This window comes from Pristis pectinata, chromosome 8 (genome assembly GCF_009764475.1).
Source record: "Pristis pectinata isolate sPriPec2 chromosome 8, sPriPec2.1.pri, whole genome shotgun sequence".
Taxonomy (NCBI): Eukaryota; Metazoa; Chordata; class Chondrichthyes; order Rhinopristiformes; family Pristidae; genus Pristis; species Pristis pectinata.
In genome coordinates, this window is record NC_067412.1 from 50,157,049 (window position 1) to 50,172,424 (window position 15,376).

The following is a 15,376-nucleotide window of genomic DNA, read 5'->3' on the forward strand; positions in this document are numbered from 1 at the left end:
TACCCCAAGGAGTTGACTGTGTTAGAGTTATAATGAGCTGGGGAAGTAGACCTAGTTTTCTGTCTACTCACAATGTAAGGTAAAGTGGTGATAGACAGATCACCCTAACTTCAGTCTTCTCTGGCTTTCCCTTTGACTTCTCACAGTCAGATGAGAGAGCAAGTTGCCAGGCAGTCTCAGGCTAGCAGACGGTCTAACAGAGCCCACAGAAGTAACAGTAGGGACAGCTGGAGACCTAGGAGAAGATAAGAGATAGCCATTCTGATGGCAGAGATTTATAGACATTTTGGGAAGTAAGGGAGCATATCTAAAAGACAAGGAACGTGAACTGTTGGGATACCATGGAGAGGATGAGGCCATGGAGAAAATAGGAGAGATGGAACCAATAGGAAATTTTGCAGCGGCAGTCATGGAAGACAGTGGAGGAAGAATGGGAAACTTGGTGAATCCAGAATAGTTGCTAGTGCAGGAGCACAAGAAAACAAAGGCCTATTCTGGCAAATGGAGGAATTTGGTAAAGTTTGAAGCAATTGGAAATAAGCACTTCCACTGTTGAATGACATGATGAGTCTGATAAAGGTATGGGCACATTGTGTGCTGCACTACTTGGTGCAACACTTTGTTATAAAGGATCAAAATATGGGATTGTTATGAGAGTTGATCACTTGAGTGAGGCATGCAGATTTAGAGATCTGAAGAAAGAATACTTTAAAATCAAAGTATGTACATTTCAAGCAGTCAGGATTGCGGTCGGCAAAAGCTGTACTTTGGAACAATACAGTTTTTAATGAAGGCAGTGGCAGAAGGTTATTATTGGCTGTCACCAGGGCAGGAATGGATATTGAATATTCCTGGATTACAGTGTTTTAAAAGGGATAGGGAGTGGGGAAGAAGACGAGGAGGGGTAGCGTTACTGGTCAGGGATACTATTACAGGTGCAGAAAGGGTGGATAATGTGGAAGGATCCTCTCTAAGGTCAGCATGGGTAGAAGTTCGGAACAAGAAAGGAGCAGTTACTCTACTGGGAGTATTCTATAGGCCCCCCGGTAGCAGCAGGGATACTGAGGAACAGATTGGGAGGCAGATTTTGGAAAGGTGCAAGAATAACAGGGTTGTCATCATGGGAGACCTCAACTTCCCAAATATTGATTGGCACCTGTTTAGTACCAAAGGTTTAGAAGGGGCAGAGTTTGTTAAGTGTGTCCAGGATGGATTCCTGTCACAGTATGTTGACAGGCTGACTAGAGGGAATGCCATATTAGATCTAGTATTAGGTAATGAACCAGCTCAGGTGACAGATTTCTCAGTGGGTGAGCATTTGGGGGACAGTGACCACCGCTCTCTAACCTTTAGCATTGTCATGGACAAGGATAGGAGCAGAGAGGACGGGAAGATATTTAATTGGTGAAGGGCAAATTATGAGGTGATAAGGCTAGAACTTGAGAGTGTAAATTGGGATGACATTTTTGAAGGGAAATGTACTATGGAGATGTGGTCATTGTTCAGGGATCTCTTGCAGGATGTTAGGGATAAATTTGTCCCGGTGAGGCAGAGAAAGAATGGTAGCGTGAAGGAACCATGGGTGACAAGAGAGGTGGAACAACTAGTTTGGACGAAGAAGGCAGCATACATAAGGTGTAGGCAGCAAGGATCAGATAGGGCTCATGAGGAATATAGGGTAGCAAGGAAGGAACTTAAGAAGGGGCTGAGGAGGCAAGAAGGGGACATGAAAAGGCCTTGGTGAGTAGGGTTAAGGAAAATCCCAAGGCTTTTTTTACGTACGTGAAGAGCAGAAGGATGACGAGAGTAAAGGTAGGACTGATTAGAGACAAAGGTGGGAAGATGTGCCTGGAAGCTGTGGAAGTGGGTGAGGTTCTCAATGAATACTTCCCTTCAGTATTCACCAAAGAGAGGGGCCTTGATGACGCTGAGGAGAGTGTTGGTAAGGTTAATTTTCTAGAGCATGTAGATATCAAGGGAGAGGATGTGTGGAACTGTTAGAAAATATTAGGACAGATTAGTCCCTGGGGCCTGACAGAATATTCCCTAGGCTGCTCCGTGAGGTGAGGGAGGAGATTGCTGAACCATTGGCTAGGATCTTTGAGTCCTCGTTGTCCACGGGGATGGTACCGGAGGATTGGAGGGTGGCAAATGTTGTCCCTTTATTCAAAAAAGGTAGTAGGGATAGTTCAGGGAATTACAAACTAGTGAGCCTTACATCTGTGGTGGGCAAGCTGTTGGAAAGGATTCTTAGAGATAGAATCTATGAGCATTTAGAGAATCATGGACTGATTAGGGACAGTCAGCATGGCTTTGTGAAGGGAAGATCATGTCTCACAAGTCTGATAGGGTTCTTTGAGGAGGTTACCAGGAAGATTGATGAGGGTAGTGCAGTAGATGTGGTCTACATGGATTTTAGTAAGGCATTTGACAAGGTTCCACATGGTATGCTTCTTCAGAAGGTCAGAGGGCATGGGATCCAGGGAGGCTTGGCCGTGTGGATTCAGAATTGGCTTGCCTGTAGAAAGCAGAGGGTTGTGGTGGAGGGAGTGCATTCAGATTGGAGGGCTGTGACAAGTGGTGTCCCACAAGGATCGGTTCTGGGACCTCTACTTTTAGTGATTTTTATTAATGACTTGGATGAGGGGGTAGAAGGGTGGGTTAGCAAGTTTTCAGACGACACAAAGGTCAGTGGTGTTGTGGATAGTGTGGCGTACTGTCAAAGATTGCACAGGGATATTGATAGGATGCAGAGCTGGGCTGAACTGGCAGATGGAGTTCAATCCAGAGAAGTGTGAGGCGGCACACTTTGGAAGGACAAACTCCAAGGTGGAGTACAAGGTAAATGGCAGGATTCTGGATAGTGTGGAGGAGCAGAGGGATCTGGGGGTTAATATCCACAGATCACTGAAAGTTGCCTCACAGGTGGATAGGGTAGTTAAGAAAGCTTATAGGATGTTAGCTTTCATAAATCGTGGGATCGAGTTTAATAGCCGCGAGGTAATGATGCAGCTCTACAAAACTCTGGTTAGACCACACTTGGATTACTGTGTCCAGTTCTGGTCGCTTCATTATAGGAAGGATGTGGAAGCATTGGAAAGGGTGGAGAGAATCAATGCCAACGAGAGTTGGATGAGTTGCGGGAAAAGATTGTATGATATCATGGAAACAATAATTGAGTTTATAATCTAGAGTCAGATCCCTCAGAGGATAATGGAAAAGGCACAGTGTAAATGATATCTGCACAGAATAATGAGGCCAGAGCAGGGCACAGACTATGGGAGGCCACAGCAGTCATCCAAAGGGAGAAAGCAAAAGAGGAACAGAAGTATTCAAAGCATTCGATAAAGCCAAGGTGGAGCAGAAGAGATGCACAACATGTGGAAGTGCAACACAGAGATAGAGTGAGGAGGCACGGAATCCACAGACTCAGTAAGTGCAAGCTGCACATTGGACTCGCTTGGTTCCGAACAAATAATGATCTACGTATTCATGTGGGCTCATGAGTTTATGCCAGTTGGGTCATGTGTAATCTGCTATGTATATATTTGAATATTAACATTTTTAACTTCATTCTTGGAAATGGTTTAATACAATGTTTAATTTGAATATGTTATCACATATATTAAGTTTGTAAATGTAAATGTGTTAGCTGTGTACTCCACCTATAAGTGATTTTGCATCAAATGCAATCAAAGTTTACAAATTGACATTTTGAATGTAACCTAAACATGCAAAGTTAGAATTAATCAATGCTGAGTTATCAGTGCATATAAGCTACTAGTGTTTATCTGTTTGTACAGTTTTATTCATTTAATTCTTTTTAAAGGGAAGTATCGTAGTGTATCTGTTAGCTACTCAGGAAAGTGGTACCTTAATATCAGTGTGCTGCTATTGGTTATATATTGAAATACTGACACCATGCTTGCAATTCAGTTGGAGACAGACTGGCATAACAAAAGGCTGTGTTTACTTAAAACTCATTATCTATATGAGTAAATGAATTATGATAATAGCAGATATACAAATATGAATAGAAGATGATAGATAAACTGGAACTAGTTCAGAAAAATCAACAGTACACTACAGTCTCTATTACTGGCACTAGTATTTTTTTAATTCCAGGTTACTTACTCAACAGAATTTAACTTTCCCTGCTTCTTAGTGAGGTCTGAATTCATATCTCCAGGTTATTACCCCATTTTCTGGAATGTGTCCAATAATATAACCATTAGGCTGTGATTTTCCAATGTGAACAATAATGAATATATAAAAGTGCCATAAATTTGTGAATTCTGAAGTTGGTTTTGAAGGTGTATTCACACTATTCCAGGTGCATGGCCTTGCCTTCTTGAATATGCAATAGAAATGTTTGGCACTGTAAATCAACACAGGTGTGTTTTGATGTCAATGAACTGTATCACTAGAGCTGAACTCATTTTAAATTGCATGTGAAAGAGTTGTTGAACTATGCACTGGTCATGGACTTTGTTTGGAACTAACCTGAACCCTTTTGCAGGATATGCTCATTGAAACAGATGTTCAGACTCTCAGTAACTAAAGAAATCATTTGTCATTGTCTTGAAATGGACAAAAGAGTATTGGCTTTATTTGGGTTCTCAAAGAATTTCCATCAAACAGGCCCTCCAGAAGACACAGTAAGTATTTTATGAAGGTGTGACAGTAAATCCATATAAAAACCTGAGAGCTGCTGATGATTTGGGGGCTTTTGAAGTTGTCAGCTGGGGTTCAGAGTATTTCTAAGCCACCAGTGAATTATTGGAGAACTACATAGTTGCCTAGAAATTTGGGTTTAGATATTTTTAGTGTGCTAAGTGGGTGCTGTGCAAAGCACTGAAACTGAGAAGTTTTCCATGAAAAAATATTGTAAAATTGGCGAAAGACACAATTTATAGTGTTGAGATGTTTCTCTCCTGGAATTAACTAGTAATGTAGGACCTGTTCTGTTTTACAATGCTCACAAGCCAATTTTGTAGATCAGCACAAACTTTATTGTGCACCAATCTGTTGTGCTGAATTCACACTTACCATTGACAACTGGTAATAGGTATTCTCAGCTTTTTTCAAACTCTTAATTGAAAAGACACAGAATAAGCCCTCACAGCCTGCTCTATATAGTACCTGTCAATGCATAAGGTGATCAGGCTCTGATATGGTACCCAGCTTTCTCTGGGATTCCTACTTTCTGAATGTTGGTTCAAGCATTACGTACATTCTGGAGTTCAGTAAAGAGTTAAATCCTCCCTTCTTTCTGTGTTCTGGTGAGGTGGTACCACATCGACAGTGCAGTACAGGTCTGACCCATTTCGGCTAACTTTGTCCTGTTGCAGCTGGACTAGTGGTTGTTTCCATCTCCATTTTCCACTTTACCAACAATGTAACATCCTAGTTATTGGTACTGAGCCAATTAGATGCAGAGGAGCATGGAATTAATTGCTCCCAATGGTTCATGTAGGGATCTCATTCTCCAGGTGGGTCTGATGACCAAACAGTCTCACTTGGGTATTTCACTGGCTTATCCTAGGCTTCTAGTTATCTCTTATTACCACAGTAATGGGCAAGTCTTCTATCTGCTCTTGAAGCCTTAGGTGACATCAGAGATGCCCTAGAGTGAACCCATTGTTTCTTGTCACACTATAACCTGATAGCTAGTCTTGTTGCTTTTCAATTTATAAGGTATCTTAAATCCCGAGTCTTAGGAAAGCAAGGTAACTTCCCAACTTGTGGCTGCTGCTGAGTGAAGCTGAGGGAATGTTACATTGGTGTTTTGTCCCTTATCTCATGCCAGTTTGGTTCCAGTCTGTACTTGTGTTTATTTCACGGTGTCTAAACTGCCACCAATAGCTTCTCAAAACAATTGCTGATTCAGGATCCTGTGATCGATCTGGGGATTCTTTTCTCAATCAAATCATTGTCAATTTTCTTGCTTATATTTCCCTAATATTCTCAGAGAATTGCATTGACCATTAACCATTATTATACGTGGCAATCTACAAATGTCTGTTGAGGCTGTAGACACTGTCCATTCTTCCATTCTGTGATGCCTGCTTTAACCCTCTGACAAGAAAGAACAAACAGAGCAGGAACAGCCAGAGGAGACACTGATGGAGGTAAGAAGACCGAGGGGGAATGATAAAGCGAGGGTCTGCATGCTGCGTCATTTCATCTGACACTCCACTGCCCCGGCTCAGAGAGTGGTGTGGTAATCACATCACATCACGATTGAGCAGACACTTACGCAGGAAGCATGGGTAGCTGGGTGTGGGTGTCACCAGAGGAGGGCAGGGTCCAAGTAGTTGTACTGCCTTGAAGGAATGTAGAGAGTGGCATGATCAGGCTTCCTTCTCAACAGGGCTAGTGAGGGTACCTGTGGAATGCATGTCATGCCCACCCGGCATGATGCATGAGATGAGAAGGAACATGAGGGAGTCCACCTCTGCTTTCACAGTAATTGATGTGAGCCAGGGCATGACGAGTACCTTTTTGTAGGCTGTGTACACTTCCTCGTAATGACGAAGACAACCCCCTCCCACAGTGCCTAATGAAGCCAATTTCAGTTCCATTGTAGGCACAAATGGAAGCCATAGGTGCAAGCCACACAAAGCCCGAATCTACCATGTGGTCTCACCCTGATCCAGCTGTAAGTCTGATCTCTGCTGCACTGAAGCAGCTTTGCACTCCATTGGAATGCCAACATGCCACCAGGCAGCAGTTTCATGTCCTTGTGGAACTGAAATGCTACACATCAGCTGATCAAGGCTCTCACAGAACTTGTGCACTTGTGCACAAGTTCTGTGAGATGCACTTGTGAGCAGGTTGCTGTTTTCCCTGGACATCGGATATGAAAGGGTCTTATAAGACACTTTTGGATAGGTACATGGAGCTGAGAAAAATAGAGGGCTATGGGTAAGCCGAGTAATTTCTAAGGTAGGGACATGTTCAGCACAGCTTTGTGGGCCAAAGGGCCTGAAATGTGCTGTAGGTTTTCTATGTTTCTATAAGGATGCTCCCATGACCAGCTTAATGTCCTCCAGGAGCAAAGGGATACTGCACTCTCCTGCCATGTGGGAAGCCATGTGTGAGTAGATTGCTTCACAGCAAGGGAACAGATAAAAAAATATGAACATATAGAAGGAGGAGGAGGAAGGAGTCTGGAGTTCTGTCTATGAGGAGTAGTTATGAGAAAAATTTCTCTACAAGAAAGTCCTTTCCTAATCCCTCAGTGGTGGCCTCCCTTTCATCCTCTGCTGCTAGATGACTCCATAGGTCTTCATCTGGGGATTCTGTCTCCTGTGCCTCCACCTCTCAACTAACCTCCCCTCCCTGCAAGGCTTCAGTCACCAGGACCTCCTACCCTTCTTTCTCCACAAAACATGCTGCTGCCTGCATATCATTAGACTGTGCAGCATAGAGCACACAATGATGAAATCTGTGCACCTGCTTGGAAGGTGCTTCACTCAGGTGGAGATACCTGTATTACAACATGAGGGCACTTGCTGTGTACCCCACGGTGATTCTGGTGCTTGTGTGGCTTTCAACCTAGAGGTGCTCTGTGAGGGGATTTCACAGGAGTGAGAAGCCAGGAAAGGAGAGGAGGAGAGAAGGAGATCTTACTCTCAGGATCCAGTCCCTGTGGTAGTGGCAGCTACAAATGCTGGACAGCTCATGCTCCCTAAAGACAAATTATGTTGTGAATGCTGCCAGGATTCATTGCACTGGCCATGAAGAGCAACTCCTCCTAATCCACCTTGACCTGTATGTTCTGTTTTTTGTTGATAAAATGGTCAGGATGATTGAATGGAACTCTCGAGGCATATGAGTGCAGTCAATGGCTGCCTACATTTGTGGGAATCCAGCAAATTTTGCAAATTTTATGGCCTGAAAAGAAACAATGTTTTGTATAAGTGGAACATGATGCATTAACACAGTTGTACAAAAATTGGTTGGAGAGTACCTTGAGTATTGTGTACAGTTCTGGTTGCCACACTATGGAAAGCATGTGGTAGCAATAGAAAAAGAGCAGAAGAGATTGCCTGGAATGGAAGGCTGTAGTTATAAGGAGAGATTGGATAGGCTGGGTCTATTCTCATTGGAATGTAGGAGGCAGAGGAGTAACTGTATGTAGGTTTATAAAATTATGAGGGGCATAGATATGATAGAATCTTTTCCCAGGGCATGGGATTCTACAACTGGAGGGCACAGGTTTAAGGTGAGAGGGGAGAAATTTGAAGGAGATCTGAGGAGTAAGTTTTTCACACAGAGGGTGGTGGTTATCTGAAATGAGCTGCCAGATGATATTGTGGCAATTGCAATGCTTGATAAATCCCTAGCACCTGATGGGATCTGTCCTGGGATCTGAAGGAAAGCAAGGGAGGAGATTGCTCAGGTTCTGTTGGAGAGTTTTGCGTCTTTGTTTGCTACAGGTGAAGTACCGGAGGACTAGAGCATAGATAATGCTGTCCTCTTGTTCAGTAGGGGTAAGCCTGGAACATACAGGCCAGTGAGCCTTACATCAATGATAGAGAAGTTGTTGGAGAAGATTGTGAGGGACAGGATTTATGTTCACTTGGAAAGGCAGGGACTGATCAGGTCAAAATGGTGAGGTAACTGAGAAAATTGATGGAAGCAAAGTAATAGATGTGGACTTTAGTAAGGCTTTTGCCAAGGTCCAGCATGGTAGGCTGGTCCAGAAGGTTAAGGTACAAGGGACACAAGGCATGTTGGCAAACTGGATGCAAAATTTCCTGGGTGATAGGAGGCAGGGGGAGTGGTCGATGTTGTTTCTCTGACTGGAAATCTGTAACAAGTGGTGTACTGCAGGGATGAGTGCTGGGACCTTTGTTGTTTGCAAAATATATAAATGATGGATGAAAACATAGGGGCATGATTAGAAAGTTTACAGATGACATGAACATTGGTGGAGTTGTAGATAGTGAAGAAAGTCATTTAAAGGAACAGCAAGAGATAGATCAGTTGGAAATTTGGACAGAGCAATGGCAGGTTGAATTTAATCCAGACAAGTGCGAAGTAATGCATTTGGGAGGTCAAATTCTGGTAGGACGTGTACAGTAAATGGCAGGGACTTTACGAGTGGTGACTTGCAGAGAGACTTTGTGCTGTAAATCCATAGTTCCCTGAAAGTGGTAATGTAGTTGAATAGAGCAGTAAAAAAGCATTTGGTATTCTTGCCTTCAGGGCTGAGCTATTGAGTATGAGTTGGGATGCCATGTTGCAGCTGTACAAAACATTAGCTAGACTGCCTTTGGAGTATTGTGCGCAATTTTGATTACCACACTACAAGAAGTTTGTGGTAGCCATAGGGAGAGTGCAGAAGAAATTCATTGGGAAGTTGCCTGGAATGGAAGGTGTTGTGAGAAAAGGTTCTTTGGGGTCTCAAAGGTAGAGGACTCTGGACACAGTCTTTGGAGTTTTTGAAAAATGATTTAATCACAAAGACAAACGCGGGAACAGAATGAATGGGAATGGATGCACACTCGCACACATGCACACGTGTGATCGCGAAATGTGGGGGAAGTTGCAACGGGGTGAAGTGTGCGTGTGCGCGTGTGCGCACGCACGCACACGCACACACACACACACACACACACACACAGTGAACGGGTTACAAATGATCAGGGAAAACACAATACGATGCCTGAACACCCTGATCTGGACAAGCATCGGCTCTACGCTACCGGGAATCTACTTAGGATGCTCCTAAACCCCTGTGGAAGTGCACACTCTTACCAATGGTCCCTTTGGCGTGGTTTTGACTCCTGCAGCAATCAAAAGAGAGAGAACCACGCACATGTGACATTCTTTGTAGTGCTGAAGAGCTGGGTGGAGCCAGTTCAGGTCCAATAGGTCATGGCCAGGTACAAAAGGCGTGTACAGGAACCAATGGTCAAGAGTGTGCATTAATGAGTGGGTGGAGCCAGACCTTGATTGACAGTGGTGTCGCTTTCGACCAGCGCTCAATGGTGTCACGTGATAGCCATGACCTTTCACACTACAGAAGGTGGTAGTCATAAGGAGAGATTGGAGAGGCTAGATCTGTTCTCACTGCAACGTAGGAGGCTGAAGGTGCCCTTATAGAAGTTTATAAAATTATGAAGGGCATAAATAGGATAGATAATTAGAACCTTCATTCCAGAGAAAGGGAGTCTAGAACTAGTGAGCACAGGTTTAAGGTGAGAGGGAAAAAATAAAGGAGATCTGAGAGGTAAGTTTTTCACACAAAGGGTGGTAAATATCTGGAATGAGCTGCCAGAGGAGGGAGTGGAGGCAGTTACAATGTTTAAAAGGTATTTGGACAGGTTCTTCCATTGGAAAGGCATAGAGGGATATCAGTCTAATGCGGGAGAGGGATTAGTGTGTATAGATATCGTGGTCAGAATGGACAAGTTAGGCTGAATGGACTAATTTCTGTGCTGTTTGTTTCTATGATTCCATGATAGTTCTCTAATTGTTTACCATTATTTCCCTCACGCAGAAACTTTATCTGCGAAGCTTTGCTCAAATAATGTACTCTTTCATCACTGTCAGATATGGCTTGGGCTGTTCCAGTCTCCTCTTACAGTTACATTCTGGGAAAACCTCTGTATTTCCCCAAATATCCATATATACTCATCACTTGAGGTCATGAAAGTTTAAAAAGATTGTTGAAAAGAAAGGTATACATTTAATTAAAATAGAACTCCTCTTGCACTGTGGTTTGGACTGTCACCAAACCATCTAACAAGTTTCTACAGGTTTACTGTTGAAAGTATCTTGACTGGTTGCATCATTGTCTGGTACAGCAATTTGAATGTGCAGGAATGTAAGAAGCTGCAGAGAGTATGGGCTCAGCCCAATACATCATGGGCACATCCCTCCCCACCATCGGTAGTACCTACAGGAGGTGCTGCCTCATCATCAATGATCCCCACCATCCTGGCCATGCCATTTTCTCGCAGCTACCATCAGGCAGGAGATACAGAAGCCTGAAGTCCCACACCACCAGGTTCAAGAACTTTCCTTCAACCATTCAACCAGCACAACCCAAATCATTGAATGATAGAACCATAGAACAATACAGCACAATACAGGTCCTTCAGCCGACCATGTTGTGCCGCCCTTCAAATCACACCTAACACTATCTAACCCCTTCCTCCCACATATCCCTCTATCTTAAATTCCTCCATATGCTAATCTAACAATCTCTTGAACTTGACCAATGTATCAGCCTCCACCACCACCCCAGGCAGCGCATTCCATGCACCAACCGCTCTCTGGGTGAAAAACCTCCCTCTGACATCTCCCTTGAACTTCCCACCCATTACCTTAAAGCCATGTCCTCTTGTTTTGAGCATTGGTGCCCTGGGAAAGAGGCGCTGGCTGTCCACTCTATCTATTCCTCTTAATATCTTGTATACCTCTATCATGTCTCCCCTCATCCTCCTTTTCTCCAAAGAGTAAAGCCCTAGCTCCTTTAGTCTCTCCTCATAATCCATACTCTCCAATCCAGGCAGCATCCTGGTAAATCTCCTCTGCACCCTTTCCAATTGCTTCCACATCCTTCCCATAATGAGGCGACCAGAACTGGACACAATACTCCAAGTGTGGTCTAACCAGAGTTTTGTAGAACTGCATCATTACCTCATGGCTCTTAAACTCGATCCCACGACTTATGAAAGCTAACATCCCATAAGCTTTCTTAACTACCCTATCTACCTGTGAGGCGAATTTCAGTGATATGTGGATATGAACCCCCAGATCCCTCTGGTCCTCTACGCTGCCCAAAATCCTGCCATTTACCTTGTACTCTGCCTTGGAGTTTGTCCTTCCAAAGTGTACTACCTCACATTTCTCTGGATTGAACTCCATCTGCCACTTGTCAGCCCAGCTCTGCATCCTATCAATATCCCTCTGTAAGCTTCGACAGCCCTCCACACTATCCACAACATCACTGATCTTTGTGTCATCTGCAAACTTGCTAACCCACACTTCCACACCCTCATCTATGTCATTAATAAATATCACAAAAAGTAGAGGTCCCAGAACCAATCCCTGTGGGACACCACTAGTCACAGCCCTCCAATCTGAATGCACTCCCTCCACCACAACCCTCTGCTTTCTACAGGCAAGCTAATTCTGAATCCACATGGCCTAGCTACTCTATACTCCTCACGAGCCTTGTCTGATTCTTGCTGCTTACACCTTATGTATGCTGCCTTCTTCTTCCTAACTAGTTGTTCCACCTCTCTCATCACCCACAGTTCCTTCACTCTGCCATTCCTTCTCTGCCTCACCAGGACAAATTTATCCCTAACATCCTGCAACAGATCCCTGCACATCGACCACATCTCCATAGTACATTTCCCTTCAAAAATGTCATCTCAATTTACACTCCCAAGTTCCAGCCTTATAGCCTCATCATTCGCCATTTCCCAATTAAATATCTTCCCGTCCTCTTTACTCCTATCCCTGTCCATGACAATTCTAAAGGTTATGGAGCAATGGTCACTATCCCCCAAATGCTCACCCACCAATAGATCTACCACCTGTCCTGGTTCATTACCTAAAACTAGATCTAATATGGCATTCCCTCTAGTCGGCCTGTCAACATACTGTGTCAGGAATCCGTCCTGGACACACTTAACAAACTCCGCCCCATCTTAACCTTTGGCACTAAGTAGGTGCCAATCAATATTTGGAAAGTTGGAGTCTCCCATTATAATAACCCTGTTATTTTTGCATCTTTTCAAAAACTGCCTCTCAATCTGCTCCTCAGTATCCCTACAGCTACCAGGGGCCTATAGAATACTCACAGGAGGGTAACTGCTCCTTTCTTGTTCCTAACTTCCACCCATATTGACTCTAGAGAGGATCCTTCTACATTATCCACCCTTTCTGCAGCTGTAACAGTGCCCCTGACCAGTATTGTCACCCCTCCTCCTCTTCTCCCCCCCTCCCTGTCCCTTTTAAAACACTGAAAACCAGGAATATTCAATATCCATTCCTGCCCTGATGTCAGCCATGTCTCCGTAATAGCCACAATATCGTAGTCCTGTGTACTTATCCAAGCTCTCAGTTCATCTCCTTTATTCCTGATGCTTCTTGCATTTAAGTAAATGCTCTTTAGCCCATCCACCTTACTACTTTTATAGCCTGTACTCTACTTCTCCTTCCTCAAAGCCTCTCTACATGTTAGATCTGACCTTTTCCCATCCCCTTCTTCCTCTGACCTACTCCTCCAGTTCCCTTCCCCCTCGCAATCTAGTTTAAACCCTCCTGAACCACCCTAGCAAACCTGGCTGCAAGGATATTGGCCCCCCTCAGGTTCAGGTATAACCCGTCCTCTCTGTACAGATCCCACCTTCCCCAGAAGATATCCCAATGATCCAAAAATCTAAAACCCTCCCTCCTGCACCAACTTGTTAGCCATGCATTTATTTGCTATCTCCTCCTATTCCTACCTTCACTATCCCGTGGCACTGGCAGCAATCCTGAGATTGCTACCCTTGAGGTCCTGTTCTTCAGCCTTCTGCCTAGCTCCCTAAACTCACTTTTCAGGACCTCATCCCTCTTCCTACCTATGTCATTGGTACCAACATGAACCACGACTTCTGGCTGTTCTCCCTCCCGCTCTAGAATCCTGTGGACCCGATCAGTGACATCCCAGACCCTGGCACCTGGGAGGCAATGTACCATCCGGGATTCATGCTCACTGCCACAGAACCTCCCATCTGTTTCCCTGACTATCGAGTCCCCTATCAATACAGTTTAGCAACACTATAACCACTTTGATCACTTAGCATTAAATGGACTTTTTTTTGTTCTAATTGTGTTCTTTCTTGTAAAAAGTATGTATAATTTATGGTTAATTTATATTTTTTCTTGTGAATGCTGCTTATATGATGCTATGTGCCTGTGATGCTGCTGCCAGTAAGTTTTTCATTGTACCTGTGCATACGTGTACTTGTGCATATGACAATAAACTCAACTTTGACTTTGACCCTATCTATGACCATTATAAATATCTTTGAAAACCTAAGCCAGTGAAGACTAGTTGAGACATCTGAAGACTCTGTGGGAATAGCATTTTCTTTAATGGGCATGCATGTGTCTCCCTGAATAAGGTGGTCTCTGGATAACCCACCATCCGTAGTCAGTCATCACCATTTGATTGCTCATATAATAGGTGGCATCTACCGCTGAGGCTGACCAATGCATGAGTATTTCAGCTGTTGAATGCAACAAAAGTAACTCATTGTAGCCTTTAGATGGTGCTTCCATAGCCTGACCTGATTTCTGAAGGTGGCTCAGATGTCAGTGGTGTGTCTTTAAATGGCAGAAAAAACACGATGCCTTCACAGCTGAACTGTACGAATCACAAAAAGCCCATGAAATCTGTGCACATGCTTGAAGAAGAGGTCATTAGTCAGCATATTATGACAGGAAAACATTTTCTGTGCAATGGAGAATAGCACATGGGAAAGCCTTGGTCAGTTTTGTAATGGGCACTAATTCTAATGATTTTTGTGCTACTCCTTGAATTCTTGCATTAGATGTCTCTTATGTGTTATTTGTGCATGAAAATTAAGCACTGCTGATTAAATTCAAAGCAAAAATGTTTAGTCAATGGGTGAAAATTGTACATTTTAACAAGTTCCAGTCTGATGATGTCTAATGTTGGGGTTAGCTATTTCCTCTTTCTCTCCCAGGCTGCCACCGATGGACATGTGGGTGAAAGCGACGAGAATCTGGAGCGAGGCAACTGGTCCTCGAAGACTGACTACCTGCTCTCAGTGATTGGCTCAGCTGTGGGTCTGGGTAATGTCTGGAGGTTCCCTTACCTGGCGTACAGAAATGGAGGAGGTACTGTGGAGAATCCAAAACATGACAGAGGAAAAGTCAAAAATAAAAGAAACAATTTTAATAATTTATAAAGAATGCGAAATTCAATTGGGCATGGAACCCATTATTGCAAAGTTCATCTTCTAAACAGTCCACGTTTATCCCAGACAAGGCCTTATACACGTATATGTTTCTTTTGTACACCACTAGCTTCATGAAAATCAAAAAAACTGCAATACCAGAAATCTAAAACAAAAACAGAAAATTCTGGAAATATTCAGCAGGTCAAACCACATCTGTATGAAGAGACATTGGGCCTTCAACCTGAAACGTTAACTCTGCTTCTCTTCCCACAAATGTGGTTTGACCTGCTGAGTATTCTCAGTATTTTCTGTAGATTGGTAGCAGCTGGATGTATCTGGATGGAGCAAAATGGATTTTTAAAAAAATAAATCTTCAGAAATTAAAAACAATCCAAGTTCTGAATGTCTGTTTCCTGCCACCATGTAGAAATTGT

At 43.6% G+C, this 15,376-nt stretch overlaps 1 protein-coding gene across 1 annotated transcript in view; it reads left to right on the forward strand.

Moving 5' to 3' along the window:
- Positions 1-4,521: 4,521 nt before the first annotated feature.
- Positions 4,522-15,376, forward strand: part of LOC127573524 (sodium- and chloride-dependent neutral and basic amino acid transporter B(0+)-like) — a 66,898-nt gene continuing 56,043 nt past the window's right edge. Inside the window, exons 1-2 of the mRNA XM_052021832.1 lie at positions 4,522-4,658; positions 14,727-14,880. Coding sequence (XP_051877792.1) covers positions 4,539-4,658; positions 14,727-14,880 — 274 coding nt within the window. The 5' untranslated portion in view covers positions 4,522-4,538. The remainder of the gene's footprint in view (positions 4,659-14,726; positions 14,881-15,376) is intronic.